At 47.0% G+C, this 13,419-nt stretch overlaps 1 protein-coding gene and 1 pseudogene across 1 annotated transcript; one reads left to right on the top strand and one right to left on the bottom strand.

Moving 5' to 3' along the window:
* The window catches only part of LOC136537137 (uncharacterized), a 35,697-nt pseudogene extending 25,823 nt beyond the window's left edge, over nucleotides 1-9,874 (top strand).
* Nucleotides 6,671-8,465, bottom strand: LOC136539823 (putative disease resistance RPP13-like protein 1). Its single transcript, XM_066531816.1, has one exon. It carries the CDS (start codon nucleotides 8,445-8,447, stop codon nucleotides 6,882-6,884), a length of 1,566 nt encoding a protein of 521 aa, XP_066387913.1. The 5' UTR covers nucleotides 8,448-8,465; the 3' UTR covers nucleotides 6,671-6,881.
* Nucleotides 9,875-13,419: the final 3,545 nt, after the last annotated feature.

Below are 13,419 nucleotides of genomic sequence, written 5' to 3'. Positions count from 1 at the left end.
AATTGAAACTTGAAATGTTTGTTTAAATACATGCAAACTTGTTTAAATTATATCTTGAGTTCCTGTGCTCCAAAAATTATAAAATTTTGTTGGTGAGCTCTTTTTGATGATTAGAAGCTTTGGTAAAAATTTGAGAGTCATTGCATGTATGGTTTTTTAGTTATAGATTTTCCTTTTATCATTGAATGATCTTTGTGTGAATTTTAGTAATTTATCTATGAATCCAATGACCATGACATTTATTGGAGAATGTCCTAGTACTTTAAGGATGCTAGGAAAAATATAAAATCTATTGCTTGACACTTTTCACTAGGGTTTCCTAATTATATCATTTTAAGCCTTTATGCCTTGTCATTTTTGTGTAGGACGTTATACTTGCTCAAATGATGTAAAGTTTTTACAGTAGCCTACTTGGAGCATGTAGTACCTACTGTAATTTTTGTAGATTAAATAGAATAGTTTTCATATATGTTTATTATTCCTCTTAAATAATTAAATAAATTAAGAAAGGCATTAAAAGAAATGAATTGGTGGTGAACACTTTACTTTATGGTGTTATTTTGATATGTGTGATGAGTTAGTAAGATTGGTTTTGTCCAATTATATGTTTACAACATAAGTTAATAAATATTTCCTAGCATTATGTCTTTCTGGACAGTTCTTGGGACTTTACAAAGTTTCCCATGATAATTTGGTTTGCTGGGAAAATGGTGAATATAAAAGTTATAGATAACTTATGTATCTAGCTTCTGTTAAAATTTGGTGGCATTTGGCCTAGTAGTTTAGGAGTTACAGTCGTTCATAGTTGAGTCATAGTTTTGCTTGCTCTCTGTCTTGTTTGGACCTGATTATATGGTTCTGTAAATTTGATCTGGTAAAGGTTGGAATCATGCCTTGAGGCCTAAAAATGAATTGTAGGAAATTTCTTAAGCTTTCCAAATTGTCTTGTTTCCTATCATTTTGATTTGTAGATCTCTAGTTTTGGTCAGTTTACTATACCGCTATATAAGTTCCTGTTTTCCTGAAATACGAATGATTATGTGTGCTCAGTTGTGATGTTCTTGTTGATTGTATAGGTGCTAGCCTAACTTGAGAACATGCTTAGGTGCAGGTGCTAGGTTCTTAACTAAAGATGAGCAATTGTACATTAGAATGTATAAAGTTGGTAAGTTAAAGTGATTTGAATAGAGCTTAAGTCGGAAAATGTGGACTGCAGTAAGCATGTGCATTCCCCGAGCATTCATAACTTCGTTCATATGCATCCATGATATTTATCTTGCGCATACATGCAATAGGTGTGCCGGAGAGAGTGACACTTCTGGAGTTCGAGAGAGCGAGCCAGGAGGAGCCCGAGGTGCAGGCAATCGACGAAGCAGCCACCGAGGAGGAGTTGCCCGAGTGCCCTGACCACCATCCTTCCTCTTTCCTGAAAGGCAAGCCCTGGTGCATATTAAGTCTTCCATGTTTTTACAAATATCTTGAGTATCTCTTATTGTTGATGATGCATTAAGTATAGGAATTGGTTGTAACCAATTGTTGCATTATGTATCTATCCTTGTCCAGATATCGCACTTAAATCCTATTTAAGTTCAGGAACGGGTTAAATGCTTAGCCATGCTTAGTGCAGTAGAAGTCAGGTGATTTCCTGTCACCTGCGAGCTTTAGGATGAGGTGGATCACGGTTGGCTATATTTGCTATCGTGGAAACGAACCATGTTAATAATGAATTAAGACCAGGCGAAGTCTTGTGTAGGTTTGGACATAGTGACTCTGTCTGTGTCGTTTAAGGACCGATACGCTATACGTCCTCATGTTATGTTGAACGCAGCCTAACACTTAGCTGGCCGGATAACTCGTTCCGACCGCGAAGCCTAGTAGCTCGATTCAGGCCAGGGACGCGAGTAGGGGTCACAATCTAGATGGTAGTAAGGATGTGCGAAGAGCCATTGGCGTAAGCCCAAGGGCGGATTAAGTCACCGAGCACTCATGGTAGAGTGGTTTTCTGATTTTGCGGCACTGATCGGACTCATGACTCCTGAATTGTACCAAATGTGACTTGTTTGTGACCCTGACGGGGGAAGCAGGGTTTATGTTTAGGAATACCCCTCCAGCTAGATAGGAATCGATTCGAATCGCCGTCTCTCCCGGATAGTGAGAACTTGACTGAGCAGCGGCAACGTAGATTCAATTAATTTAACGATATGGTTAAATGGAGAATGATGATAATGTTGCCATGATTTATACCTGCTATGGTTATTAATGTTTGCATCTTAATCAAATGATTGATTAGTATAGGTGCTAATATAGATGATAGGTTAATGGCTAAAAGTCACTGCTAGCTCAGGTTAAGAGTTGATCATTATTACTTATGCTTTTCCACAAAAAGAAAGTGTCAGCCAGATCCACTAAATTAAGCCATGCATGATCCTTGGTGTCATTTGTTTTGGTTTTCGACGGGTAAGTCTAGCTGAGTACATTCCCGTACTCAGGGTTTATTCCCTCTTGTTGCAGATGACCTTCTATATCAGGGCTTTTGTAAGTATTGTCTCCACCCGGTGGGTGACGAAGACTAGATCACGAGCATGATCTATGTTATCTTATCCGAATGCTTTTGTGGGTTGTGATCAACAAACTGGTACTTGTACTTGAACATAGGTGTGTGAGTTAAACTATTTGCTTCTGCTACTTTACAAGACTTGTTTTGTAATAACGATGACTCTGAAGTGTTGTAATCTATTTGCAAACCGTCTGTGAAATGTTGTAACGTATGATGTGTTATGTTGAATTACTGTGATCTTGGTTATATGCAAGTTAGTTTGAAATCCTTCGTGATTTCAGTTGACTACCGGGTTTATATGGGCTCAAGTGCGAGAATTTGATCGTTTCGGCGATTGTTCTTGTACTTGTGCTCTTATAAATTGGTCGGTTCTATGACAGCGATGTGCAGCACCCTAATCGGATTGAGGTGCTGTAGCTCTAGGCCCCACTCATTGAGGAGCCCGTGTCAGAACCAGTGCGAGGGATATCCTAGCTCATGCTCATAGAAGGCGAGGAAGGAGACAACCTCGTCGGCCCGAGGTCATGGAAAAGCCTCCCCCATAAGAGCCCTCCAGCGCGCCACCTCCTTGGGCGAAAGCAGCCCCTTCTCGATGAAGGCGGCCAGCACTGTCTCATCCACATTGGATGGCCTCTAGCTTGACATCATGCTTTGGACTCATGAATAGATCTGTGAGTTCTCCTCTCCCTCGCTCTACCCTTTTTCTCCTAGGAATCGCCGTGACACACGAATGCGCTTGGCAAGAAGGAAGGAGGAGGAGAGGTGGCAGATGGAGAATAGGGGAAGAAACAGGACGAAAACCCTCTCCCTTCCCCTATTTAAGGAGGAGACGTAGCAATTGGAGAAAGGCAAAGGGTTGGGGCAGAAAACCCTCTCCCTTCCCCTATTCAATGCAGATGGGAACGCAATGGGACGTGTCCTGACCGATGGGATGCAGCCTGCCCGATGAGACGACGCCTGGTTAGACGAGACGTGGCCTAGGCATGGCCCACCACTACCGCACACTAGGCATAGGAAACAAGGTGCAACCACACACAGGCGGCCCTCCGCCTTCCTAGGCTAGACTAGGAAGGGCACAATGATGGGATCTCCACCAAGGAGAGATCAACGGGCTTATTGAGTCGATCGGATAGCTCAGGCAAATGCCGAGAGATAGGTAAGGAGCAGAGGGATGCCCTATGTGGGCCATGCCAACTCTGTCATGAACAACAAGCACGGATCCCATTCGGACATATCTGATAAAGAACTCCTCAAGCCTGTCACTCGAGTTGTCAAGGTAACTCTACCAATCCCTCTTACTTTATTTTCTGATGCATGATCATTCAATCATCCATTCTCATACACGCATTCACACATTCATTCATACAACCATTCATTCATCCCATACATCCGAAGCATCACATATGCAATTGATGCATCACAACGCTCCGTGTTGCGTCACGAAGCGGTATTTGCCTCATTCAACATGAGCAACGACCGACCGGGGTTCGAAGGCCAGCCCACGAAGGGCTCGAGGCCGCCTTGCATCAAACAGAGCTAGGGGAGAAAACACAGATCAGCCCTAGCGGCCCTCGCCTAAATCTGCTCAGAAGCAGATAGGGTCATCTTGATCTTCTCGTTCGATCCTAACCTCGAGCCATGCCCACAGAATCTCCATCGAGGGGAGGCCAGCGAGCCACCTGAGTCGGTCTCTAGAATAACCCGGGCATCTGTCGAGATGCGGGTTAAGGAGTAGTGGAATGCCACAAGAGGGCTATGCCAACCCCGTCACGAACGATGGACCCGGATTCCACTCGAACATACCCATTAGCGAGCTCATCGAGCACGTCACTCGAGCCATCGAGGCAAGCGACGTTAGCTCAGTCCCTCTGGTTGTGGAAATCGTGGACGGGATAACGCACGGAACTAGACCAACCCCTACCGAGCCCAATGGGGCTCAGGGGCTCAGGTCGCCCGACACCGACTTGGGAAATCAACCGATCGCGCAGGTCGTGGCCGACACGGGTAAACACCCCAAACGACAGTCTACGGCCCTAGGAAAGAGTACCAAGATGCTCAGCCTCCAACCGACTCACTAGTCGAACGTAGGCTTGAGCGCACCCGCTGTCAAAACAAAAAATTCCCCCATTGGCAAAACAAAAAAACCCCTAGATGATTCTACTCAAATCGCCCGGGGGCTCGGGGGCTACACCCGTAGGTGTGCTCGCGTGCACCCGTTGTCAAAGCGAAAAATCCCCTAGACGATTCTACCCGAATCACCCGGGAGCTCGGGGGCTCCTGTCGGGTTCATAAACCCAGGGTCCCTAATGGTCCTGCTTCCCAGCAAAAGCTCAGCCCAGCAGATGATGTTGCGAATGACGCGCAACACCTGGGCCGCCCCAAATACCTAATGATAAGCTAGAAGGGCGATCCAGTCACCAAATCTCTGCTTACAGCTCTTCTTCGACCAGCGCGAGCCGACTGGGGACAACCGAACAGGGACGCCTGCTCGGTAAGGACCTAAAAAGAATCAGGCAGAGCAAGTAAGGCAGGGCGCTGAAGTTAATCCGCAATACCGAGGACCGTACCCTACACACCTGCAGGACAGTACTGATAGGCCATGTCAGAAGGGTGCTCTACAACCTCCCAGACATGTCAGAACACAAACAGTGTTGTGAGCGCCGGCATTTATCCTACAGTATGGTAGGCGCCGACATTTGTCATACCAGAAGAAGACGATGGAGCCTACCACATGCATCTGGGCGTCAATAGTATTGTGGACGCCGATGAACCACCTAGTACCCGATGGCGTGGGCAATAAGACTAGGTAGCATACATACTCTCTTTCTCTCACATTCTCTCTCTCTTGTAAAGCCGTCCCCTTCATCTATAAAAGGGGATGCGCTCTCTCCAAAAGGAGGACGATCGGTTCACATAGACAACACAAGGATCGATCCCAGGACGATTTGGACAACTGATCCCGATTCTCTCTGCTTGCCTCTGGAACTCTAAAGCCAGACCGAACATACGTTCGAACACTTAGCGTACGTTGGAGCTTCCATCACTCTAGGCTCTTCGGTCCAGAGTCCGACCGGACCTCTGATACCCCCCATCTTACTCCCACTCGTTTGTAACCCCATAGCAAACTTCGAGCACCTGGGCTCAGGAATAAAGTCTCTGACCGACTCAGACGGGATGTAGGGCACGTTGCCTAAACCATTATAAACCCTGCATCATTGAGTGCTAGGCCACATCCGATCACAACGTACGATAGAACGATAAATATTTACTAGTTGGTCACTTTTCGCACCGACAAATAGGAAGACATGTAAATATACATGGTCACCATTGCAGTAGCCCGTTCCCTCAACTTAAATGAAACAGAACATAAAAGCAAATATGTATTCATCATTGCACATGGCCATTATTGCCTCATTAGTTAGACAGATGGTTAAGGAGTTAAATCATCACAGCACATGTCCACCACCTCATTAAAGGAGCTAAATCATCACATGTCCAAATGTCCAATATGATAATTAAAAGATCAAATAAATTAGACAATGGTATAACAGAACATTAAAAAGATTCTTAGTTGGGTGGGCTACGTCACAAGTGCAGTTTGGATCAAGCCATAGAATTAGTTATCTTTTACATATACACATATGTTCTTCAAAAAGTGAAATGATCATAATACACTTCTCTTTTTTCTTTCTTTCTTTCTTCCTTTATTTTATTTTTTCCCTCTTATCTAATTTCTCTCGCCTCTTTACAACCACAAACGTGCCACTCTTTCTTCTTTCCTTATTATGGTCTCGAACTCCATCGTCGCCGGCCAGAAGCATGCTCCACCGACCGTCGCGGCCCTTCCTCTCCTCCATAGCCACGCTGGTGTCCTCCTCATCGTCATGCCCGCACTCTGCCTCGCCGTCGCGCCTGTTTGGCCTTACCTGCTCGCACCGAGGCAAAAGGGTTCAGGCCCGCGCGCCAGCGGACGGAGTGGGGGAAAGGTGCCTATTTCAACTTCACCGAATACCAGCCGCTAGTGTTGGAGCTTGGACCATTTAACGGAGGGGGCCAAATCAAATATGATCAACATTAATAGGGGCCATATTAACATTTTCTTGTCAACTGAATGGTAGAATTAAATATGTACTTAAGAAATTGTTTGTTTGTAACTTTGTATAAGGGGGGCCCCTGCCAGTCGCATGTAGTAGCTTTACGTGAGGAGCACCAAACAGCCACGTACGTACATATATGATTATATATCCTTGTAGACCTTCTATGTGTCATACATACACACAAGCACACCACACTTACATATAAAGTACTGTATACGATTGCATAGCTATTGGGCATATGTGCCACGGATCTCACATTGACATATGTAGCTATAGCAGGGCGGCAGCACAGATTTCCAACACAAGACCTCGAACCTTCCTCGTGGTTGTGCTCGTTCCAACAACATATCCATCATCGTCACCTCCGGGTCCGGGAGGTCCTCCTGTTGAGGTTGAGCTGAGCACTTCTGGTAAGTCTCGTACACGAGGAAACACTCATTGGATTTCCGCAGCTTGTTCATGCTCCAAGTGCGGCGAGGACGATCCTTGGCCTTGAGGTCGTCCGGGTACTCACCGAACAGCACGAGGTTCTTCCGCATGTAATGCCTCTCCATCGCGAGAACCTTGCACCAGAGCTGCCAGCTGCTGAGGTCGGCTCTCACAATGGCGGCCATGTTGTTGGCGATCAGGAACGACCCCCGCGCCTCGACCGCCATGTCCATGGCCAACGACGCCAGCTTCGGGTGCTCGTCTGGGTCAGCGCTCCCGAACGCGCTCAGCTTGAAGAAATACCACATGGCTTCCGTGCTGAGGCATCTCAGCCGGACAGCTCGTGTCGTCCCGAACCTCTCGATCTTCTCAGACCGGCTCGTGAGTATCACCTTGCTCCCCCGTGGCATGCATCTTCCACGAGAGTAGAAGAGTCTGTTCCATGCCTCGTCGTCCACGTCCCCTGAGAGCTCGATGACAAGCAACCATCTTTCGTCTTCCGTGCTGCTGTGATGCTTGGTCGCGCAGTTGTCCCTCAAGGTGGCCATGGTTCCGAGACCTCCAAGGCCAGCACTCCCGGCAGCAGCGTGCAACAGAATAAGGGAGAAATGGCCGCGCACCCTCTCATCGTTGCAGACATGCTCCACAAGAGTGCTTTTCCCGATGAGCGCGGGGCCGACGATCGGAAGAACGCCCGGCCCCGGGTTTGCAGCAGTCACCGGCCCCGGCGGCTCAGCTTGCAGCAAGAATTCAAGAACCTGGTCCCTCTCCGCGTGTCGGCCAAACATGCACTTGTCCAGGAACAGATGGGCGCTGTAAGGCTGGCGGCACGACACGGGCGGGCAGGCCGTCAGGAACACGGCCAGCTCCATGGCGCCGGCTAGGATGGCCTCCAGGCTGCGAACCATCCGCTGCAGCTGGAGAGAGGTGTCCCTCCTGCGTGCCGGGCCGGCCGTGGCCGTGGTTTCAGATGAGGACTCGCACCGGGCACGCTTGGCTAGGGTGAATCTGGACAGGGCGAACGCTGGAACCACCTCCTTGCTGCCGTCTTCTTCTTCCCGCCGTTCTCCTCCGCCGGCGTCGTACCTGATGGTGTCGAGGACGTACTGGCCTCTCACCATCGCGTCGCTCAGGACCCTGAGCTGCCGGAGCACGCCATGGTTGGTGACGCGCCGGCCCTCGGCTTCCTCGACGATTGTGGCGCTCCTCAGGAGCAGGAGCTGCAGACGGTGCATCAGCCTCTCCTCCTCCCGCTCCCGGACTGTCGCCGACACCGGCATCAGCCTGCTCCCGCACGTGGACACCAGGAAGGATATGGCTCCCCTGGCGAGCTCGCTGAGAAGCGCGTTGCGGAGCGCATCCATTGTGGGCCCTGCCTGATTGCCTGTGGAATTCCCGTGGAGTCGTCCTTTTTTATTTTGAGTCCGGAAACACTGCAAGCAATGCGGCAATGTGGTTATTTTTTTAACACCAAACCAACCAAATTAACCAGCAGTAAATAATCCACGATCGTTTACGATGAAACGAACATGCTGCCGTATTAGGACGGCAACGGTAAAGCGTCAATCCACGTGCTTTCAGCTGTAAAGCCAGTCAGTCCGAATATAATCTTTAATTCAACCAACAGTGTAGTAGTATTACTGAGGACCAAGTCAGTCCGAATATAATCTTTAATTCAGACAGGAAAAAGAAATTATATGCGGAAAATGCTACTCATGATGCACTAATCAACTGAATGAAGCGTAAACATGCTGTCATCTTACTTCTCTGTATTTTGATTAAGTCAATATATGCCTAGCACCAAAGTCCAAGCCAATCGTTTTTATAAATAGATAGTATTAAATATTCACGGAAACTAGCTTTTCCGAGAAAAGAGAAAACTACGCTTTCTATGTTGTTGAAAAGCAGGGACGCCCATACTAAGTTTTCTCTATTCCCTCCAAAGAATAAATGTAAAATATATAGGTTCCTCTCCTTGTGATGTTAGGTATTCGTATCCATTTTGATGTGCCTTCGCTGACTAAGATGTGAAAATGGGCCGGCGGACTATATTAATGATAAATACGTGTTTGATGCAACTTCAGTAGCTTTGGTAAAGAAGCCGAAGAAGCCACACTGAACACCCAAAGGACGGGCTGCTTGTTATCACGCAAAAAGACCCCACTTCTGCTGGGAAAAAAAGGGAAAGTTGCATGCACACAATTTGTAAAAACATCTCGTCATGCTCATCAGTTCTTAACTTCTGATGATGGCCCGGCCGCAGTACTACGCGGAGATGGGAAAGCCGACGCCCAAGACAGAGGTGATGAGGTACCTGAAGGTGAAGCGGTACGTCGACGCCAAGGACTTCGCCGGAGAGTGCGAGGACGTGGTGGTGGTGGCCAGAGGCCAAGGTGAGATCGATCACAATTCAAACGGGAAGAAACCCGGCCCAGATGAAACTCCGGTTTCAATCACAATCAGTCGGTTCTGCCTCCTGCTACTTTTACTGAATTCATTCGAGGCGTGACTATTAGCTGCGTGTGCGTGCAGATGTGCAGGGGGCGTGTAAGCACGGCACTAGGGTGGATTACATCCATTCCTGGCGTCGCCAAACTCTCCCTACAAGTTCTTCCCGGGATCATACGCCGTCGTCTCCTCCAAAGGCACATCGGACCATCACATCGTCAAGGCGGATATAATCGTCGCCGACGACGGAGGTTCCGGTACGGCGCGTAGGTGTCGGATGGTGACTGGTGAGGATGAGCAAGGATTCAACCAAAGGGATATGGGCAGTCAGATACCTTGGTGATTCTCTCCCAATTTTAGGAAGAACGCTTGCACGTTTTGTCTCGCCTTTGCATTATATCGTTGGAAAAAGAGGGCCCCCTTTTTGACTTTTGTTCTGTATATAACTGATATATCGTAGATATACTCATAAAGTTGAGCTAAAGATTACAGAGGGAAGATATGCTGTGAACGATGAAAACGAACATACACTATGATCTCTGTTTTTCTCTGCGCATGTGTGGAGTAGAGCCGTGCAAGTGTTTTGCCCAAGAATTGAAAAAAAAAAATGGGTCTGTATCGCTTGCTTATGAGAAGAAATCGATTTTTAAAGGTAGTCGTCAACCATTTCTAAAAGTGCATTAAATATTTCTACACATGTCCTACGTCTCGGTTGCCTGAAATTGTGGGCGACTATCAGGTGACTCCTTCCCTCCTTCCTGTGTGCGCCTTCCACCTCTTTGGCGCAGCAGTGGATGGACAAGGCAGCGACGGCGGGCTAGGGCTTCGATTTTCCAAGATCTCCGTCATACTTAGAAAGGGAGGAGCCCGGAGGTGGGCAGCCGGACAGGAGGTGGTGGCAGGTTGGCCGGCGGCGAGCGAGACGACAGGGAGCCACCGAAGGAGCGGGACATGACATTGGATGGCAAGTGCCAGTGGCGGGACTAGTGCAGGAGCTAGGGCTCGATGGCGTGGTTACGGGATTAGGATTAGGGTAGGGCACCATCCCATATTTTTAGGTGATCGCTACAAATACCATTTACATTGGCGGTTGGAATTACGATCAAGTCTGAAAAAATGACGCACCTCTATGAATTGTTTCGGTATAGTATGTAATTCAAGTCAGTGTTGCATGGGACCATTTTTTATTTTTATCGAATGTGGATACAAACTACACCAATTTAAAACCCATATCACAAGGAAAAAATTGATATATCTTGGATCCCTAATTTGTTAGATGCTTTTAGGCAACAATCTTATACAACTAACTAGTATAATTATAAGGTCAACTTAGAGATAATTTATAACACTACAAGAAATATGGTTATACATGACAGTTTAGATATGGCGTTATAAGAAATCATCATAAAAAGTTCTATTATGTGACGTTTTGTACTTAATCTGATAAATAGAGAGACAGTCAAGAGCCACTTTTCCACATCCCCGTCCTTCTCCTTCAGACCTTCACGCCCGACTCAGGCTCTCTCTCTCGGTCTCCCCCCTCATAGCGCCGCCCGTCCCTGCTCCTCCCCCACATGCCGCACATCCCTGCTCCTCGCCTCCTCCCCCACACGCCGTTGCCGCCGCCGCCGTCCCCGCTAGTCGTTGCCCCTTAGCGCTCCTCACCGTCTCTCCGACGGTCCCTTTGCGACGACCGTGTATCCCATCGGCAGCGCTGCATCGTCGCTCTACTCGGCCCCAGCCGCCATGCGCTGCTTTGTCCCGACCACTGTCGTTCTGGCCTTTGTCGGTGACAAACCAGGGTGAGCGCACCTTCTTCCATCCCCAGTTCCAAATCTGCCTGGAGGTGATAGGGTTGCGGTGGTTGCCGAGAACGAGCACACAACCAGAGGCGGCTGTGGCGTGGTGGCGGCCGAGGACGAGCACGCAGCCGAGGTGCGTGCTGCGGCCCAGCTACCGGTACCACTGGGTCAAGATTATGTTAGCATCATTGTTTTAGTATCGTTTATTAACATGAAAGTTTGCATTTTCTTGGTATAAATTATCAATACAAGCCATTAGCTCTGGATCAATTATATTGCTTGGATGAAATGTTGTAGTTGTCCAGTTAATTTGATCTCAAGATATACTAGATGGATGATGCATTTTGGGTAAACATTAAGACATGATTTTTGGAAGGAAGAAGAGGACATAAACAACATATGGGAGAAGATGGCAACCAACATTCGGAAGGTGGCCTCAGAGGTGTGTGGAGTAACCAAAGGAAGTGGAGGCGAGGCTAAAGATACTTGGTGGTGGAACGAGGAAGTCCAAAGGGCTATTAAGGAGAAGAAAGAATGCTATAGACGCTTGTACCATGAGAGGAGTGTGGACAACATAGAGAAATACAAGGTGGCAAAGAAAACTGCAAAGCAAGCTATAAGTGTGGCAAAGGGTAGAGCGTACGAGGATCTTTACCAACATTTGAGTACGAAGGAAGGAGAGAAGAACATTTATAGGATAGCTAGGGTTCATGAGAGAAAGACAAGGGACTTCAACCAAGTTAAGTGCATTAAGGATGAAATGGAGCATCTCTTGGTGAAGGAGGATGAGATCCGACATTGATGGCAAGAGCATTTTGACAAATTGTTCAATGGTGAGAATACGGACACAACCTTTCAGTTGGATGACTCTTTTGATGACACCAATAGGCGCTTTGTGCGGAGAACCCAAGAATCTGAGGTCAGAGAGGCGTTGAAAATGATGAAAGGAGGTCAGGCGATGGGACCGGATGGTATCCCAATCGAGGTGTGGAGATGCCTCGGGGACATAGCTATAGTATGGCTAACCAAGCTGTTCAACCATATTTTTCGATCGAACAAGATGCCTGACGAGTGGAGAAGTATATTGGTACCGATCTACAAGAATAAAGGAGATATTCAAAGTTGTACTAATTATCGATGAATTAAGTTGATGAGCCATACTATGAAGCTATGGGAGAGAGTTATCGAGCATCGTTTGAGAGCAATAACGTGGGTCTATATGAACCAATTTGGTTTCATGCCCGGAAGGTCAACCATGGAAGCCATTTTCTTAATAAGACAAGTTATGGAGCGGTATAGGGAGAAGAAGAAGGACCTACACATGGTTTTTATTGACTTGGAGAAGGCTTATGACAAAATACCAAGGAATGTTATGTGGTGGGATTTGGACAAACATAAAGTCCCAATGAAGTACGTCAGGCTCATTAAGGACATGTACAACAATGTTGTGACTAGTGTTCGAACAATTGCTGGAGACACGGATGACTTCCCGATTAGGATAGGACTACATCAAGAGTCAGCTTTGAGCCCTTATTTGTTTGCCTTAGTGATGGATGAGGTCACAAGGGACATACAAGAGGACATCCCTTGGTGTATGCTTTTCGCAGACGATGTAGTGCTAGTTGATGAAAGCCGAATATGAGTGAATCAGAAACTAGAGTTATGGCGGGAGACTTTGGAGTCCAAAGATTTTAGACTCGGTAGAACTAAAACTAAGTATATGAGATGTGACTTCAGCACTACTACTCGAGAGGAGGAAGATATTAATTTGAAAGGTTAAGTAGTGCCTAGAAAGGATACCTTTCGATATTTATGATCAATGCTACAGAGAGATGGGGATATTGATGAAGATGTTAGCCATAGAATCAAAGCAGGGTGGATGAAGTGACGCCAAGCATCTGGTGTCCTATGTGACAAAAGGGTACCACAGAAGCTAAAAGATAAGTTTTATAGGACGACGATTAGATCTGCTATATTGTATGGTGCAGAATATTGGCCTACGAAAAGACGACATGTTTAACAGATAAGTGTCGTGGAAATGCGTATGTTGCGTTGGATTTACGGACATACAAGAAGGGATTGAGTT

This window comes from Miscanthus floridulus, chromosome 2 (genome assembly GCF_019320115.1).
Source record: "Miscanthus floridulus cultivar M001 chromosome 2, ASM1932011v1, whole genome shotgun sequence".
Classification (NCBI taxonomy): Eukaryota; Viridiplantae; Streptophyta; class Magnoliopsida; order Poales; family Poaceae; genus Miscanthus; species Miscanthus floridulus.
The sequence above is the reverse complement of the archived record's forward strand: the minus strand, read 5'-3'. Positions and strand labels throughout refer to the sequence as shown.

Coding starts and splice junctions, on each gene's coding strand:
- LOC136539823 (XM_066531816.1), bottom strand. CDS start 8,447: ATGGATGCGCTCCGCAACGCGCTTCTCAGCGAGCTCGCCAGGGGAGCC.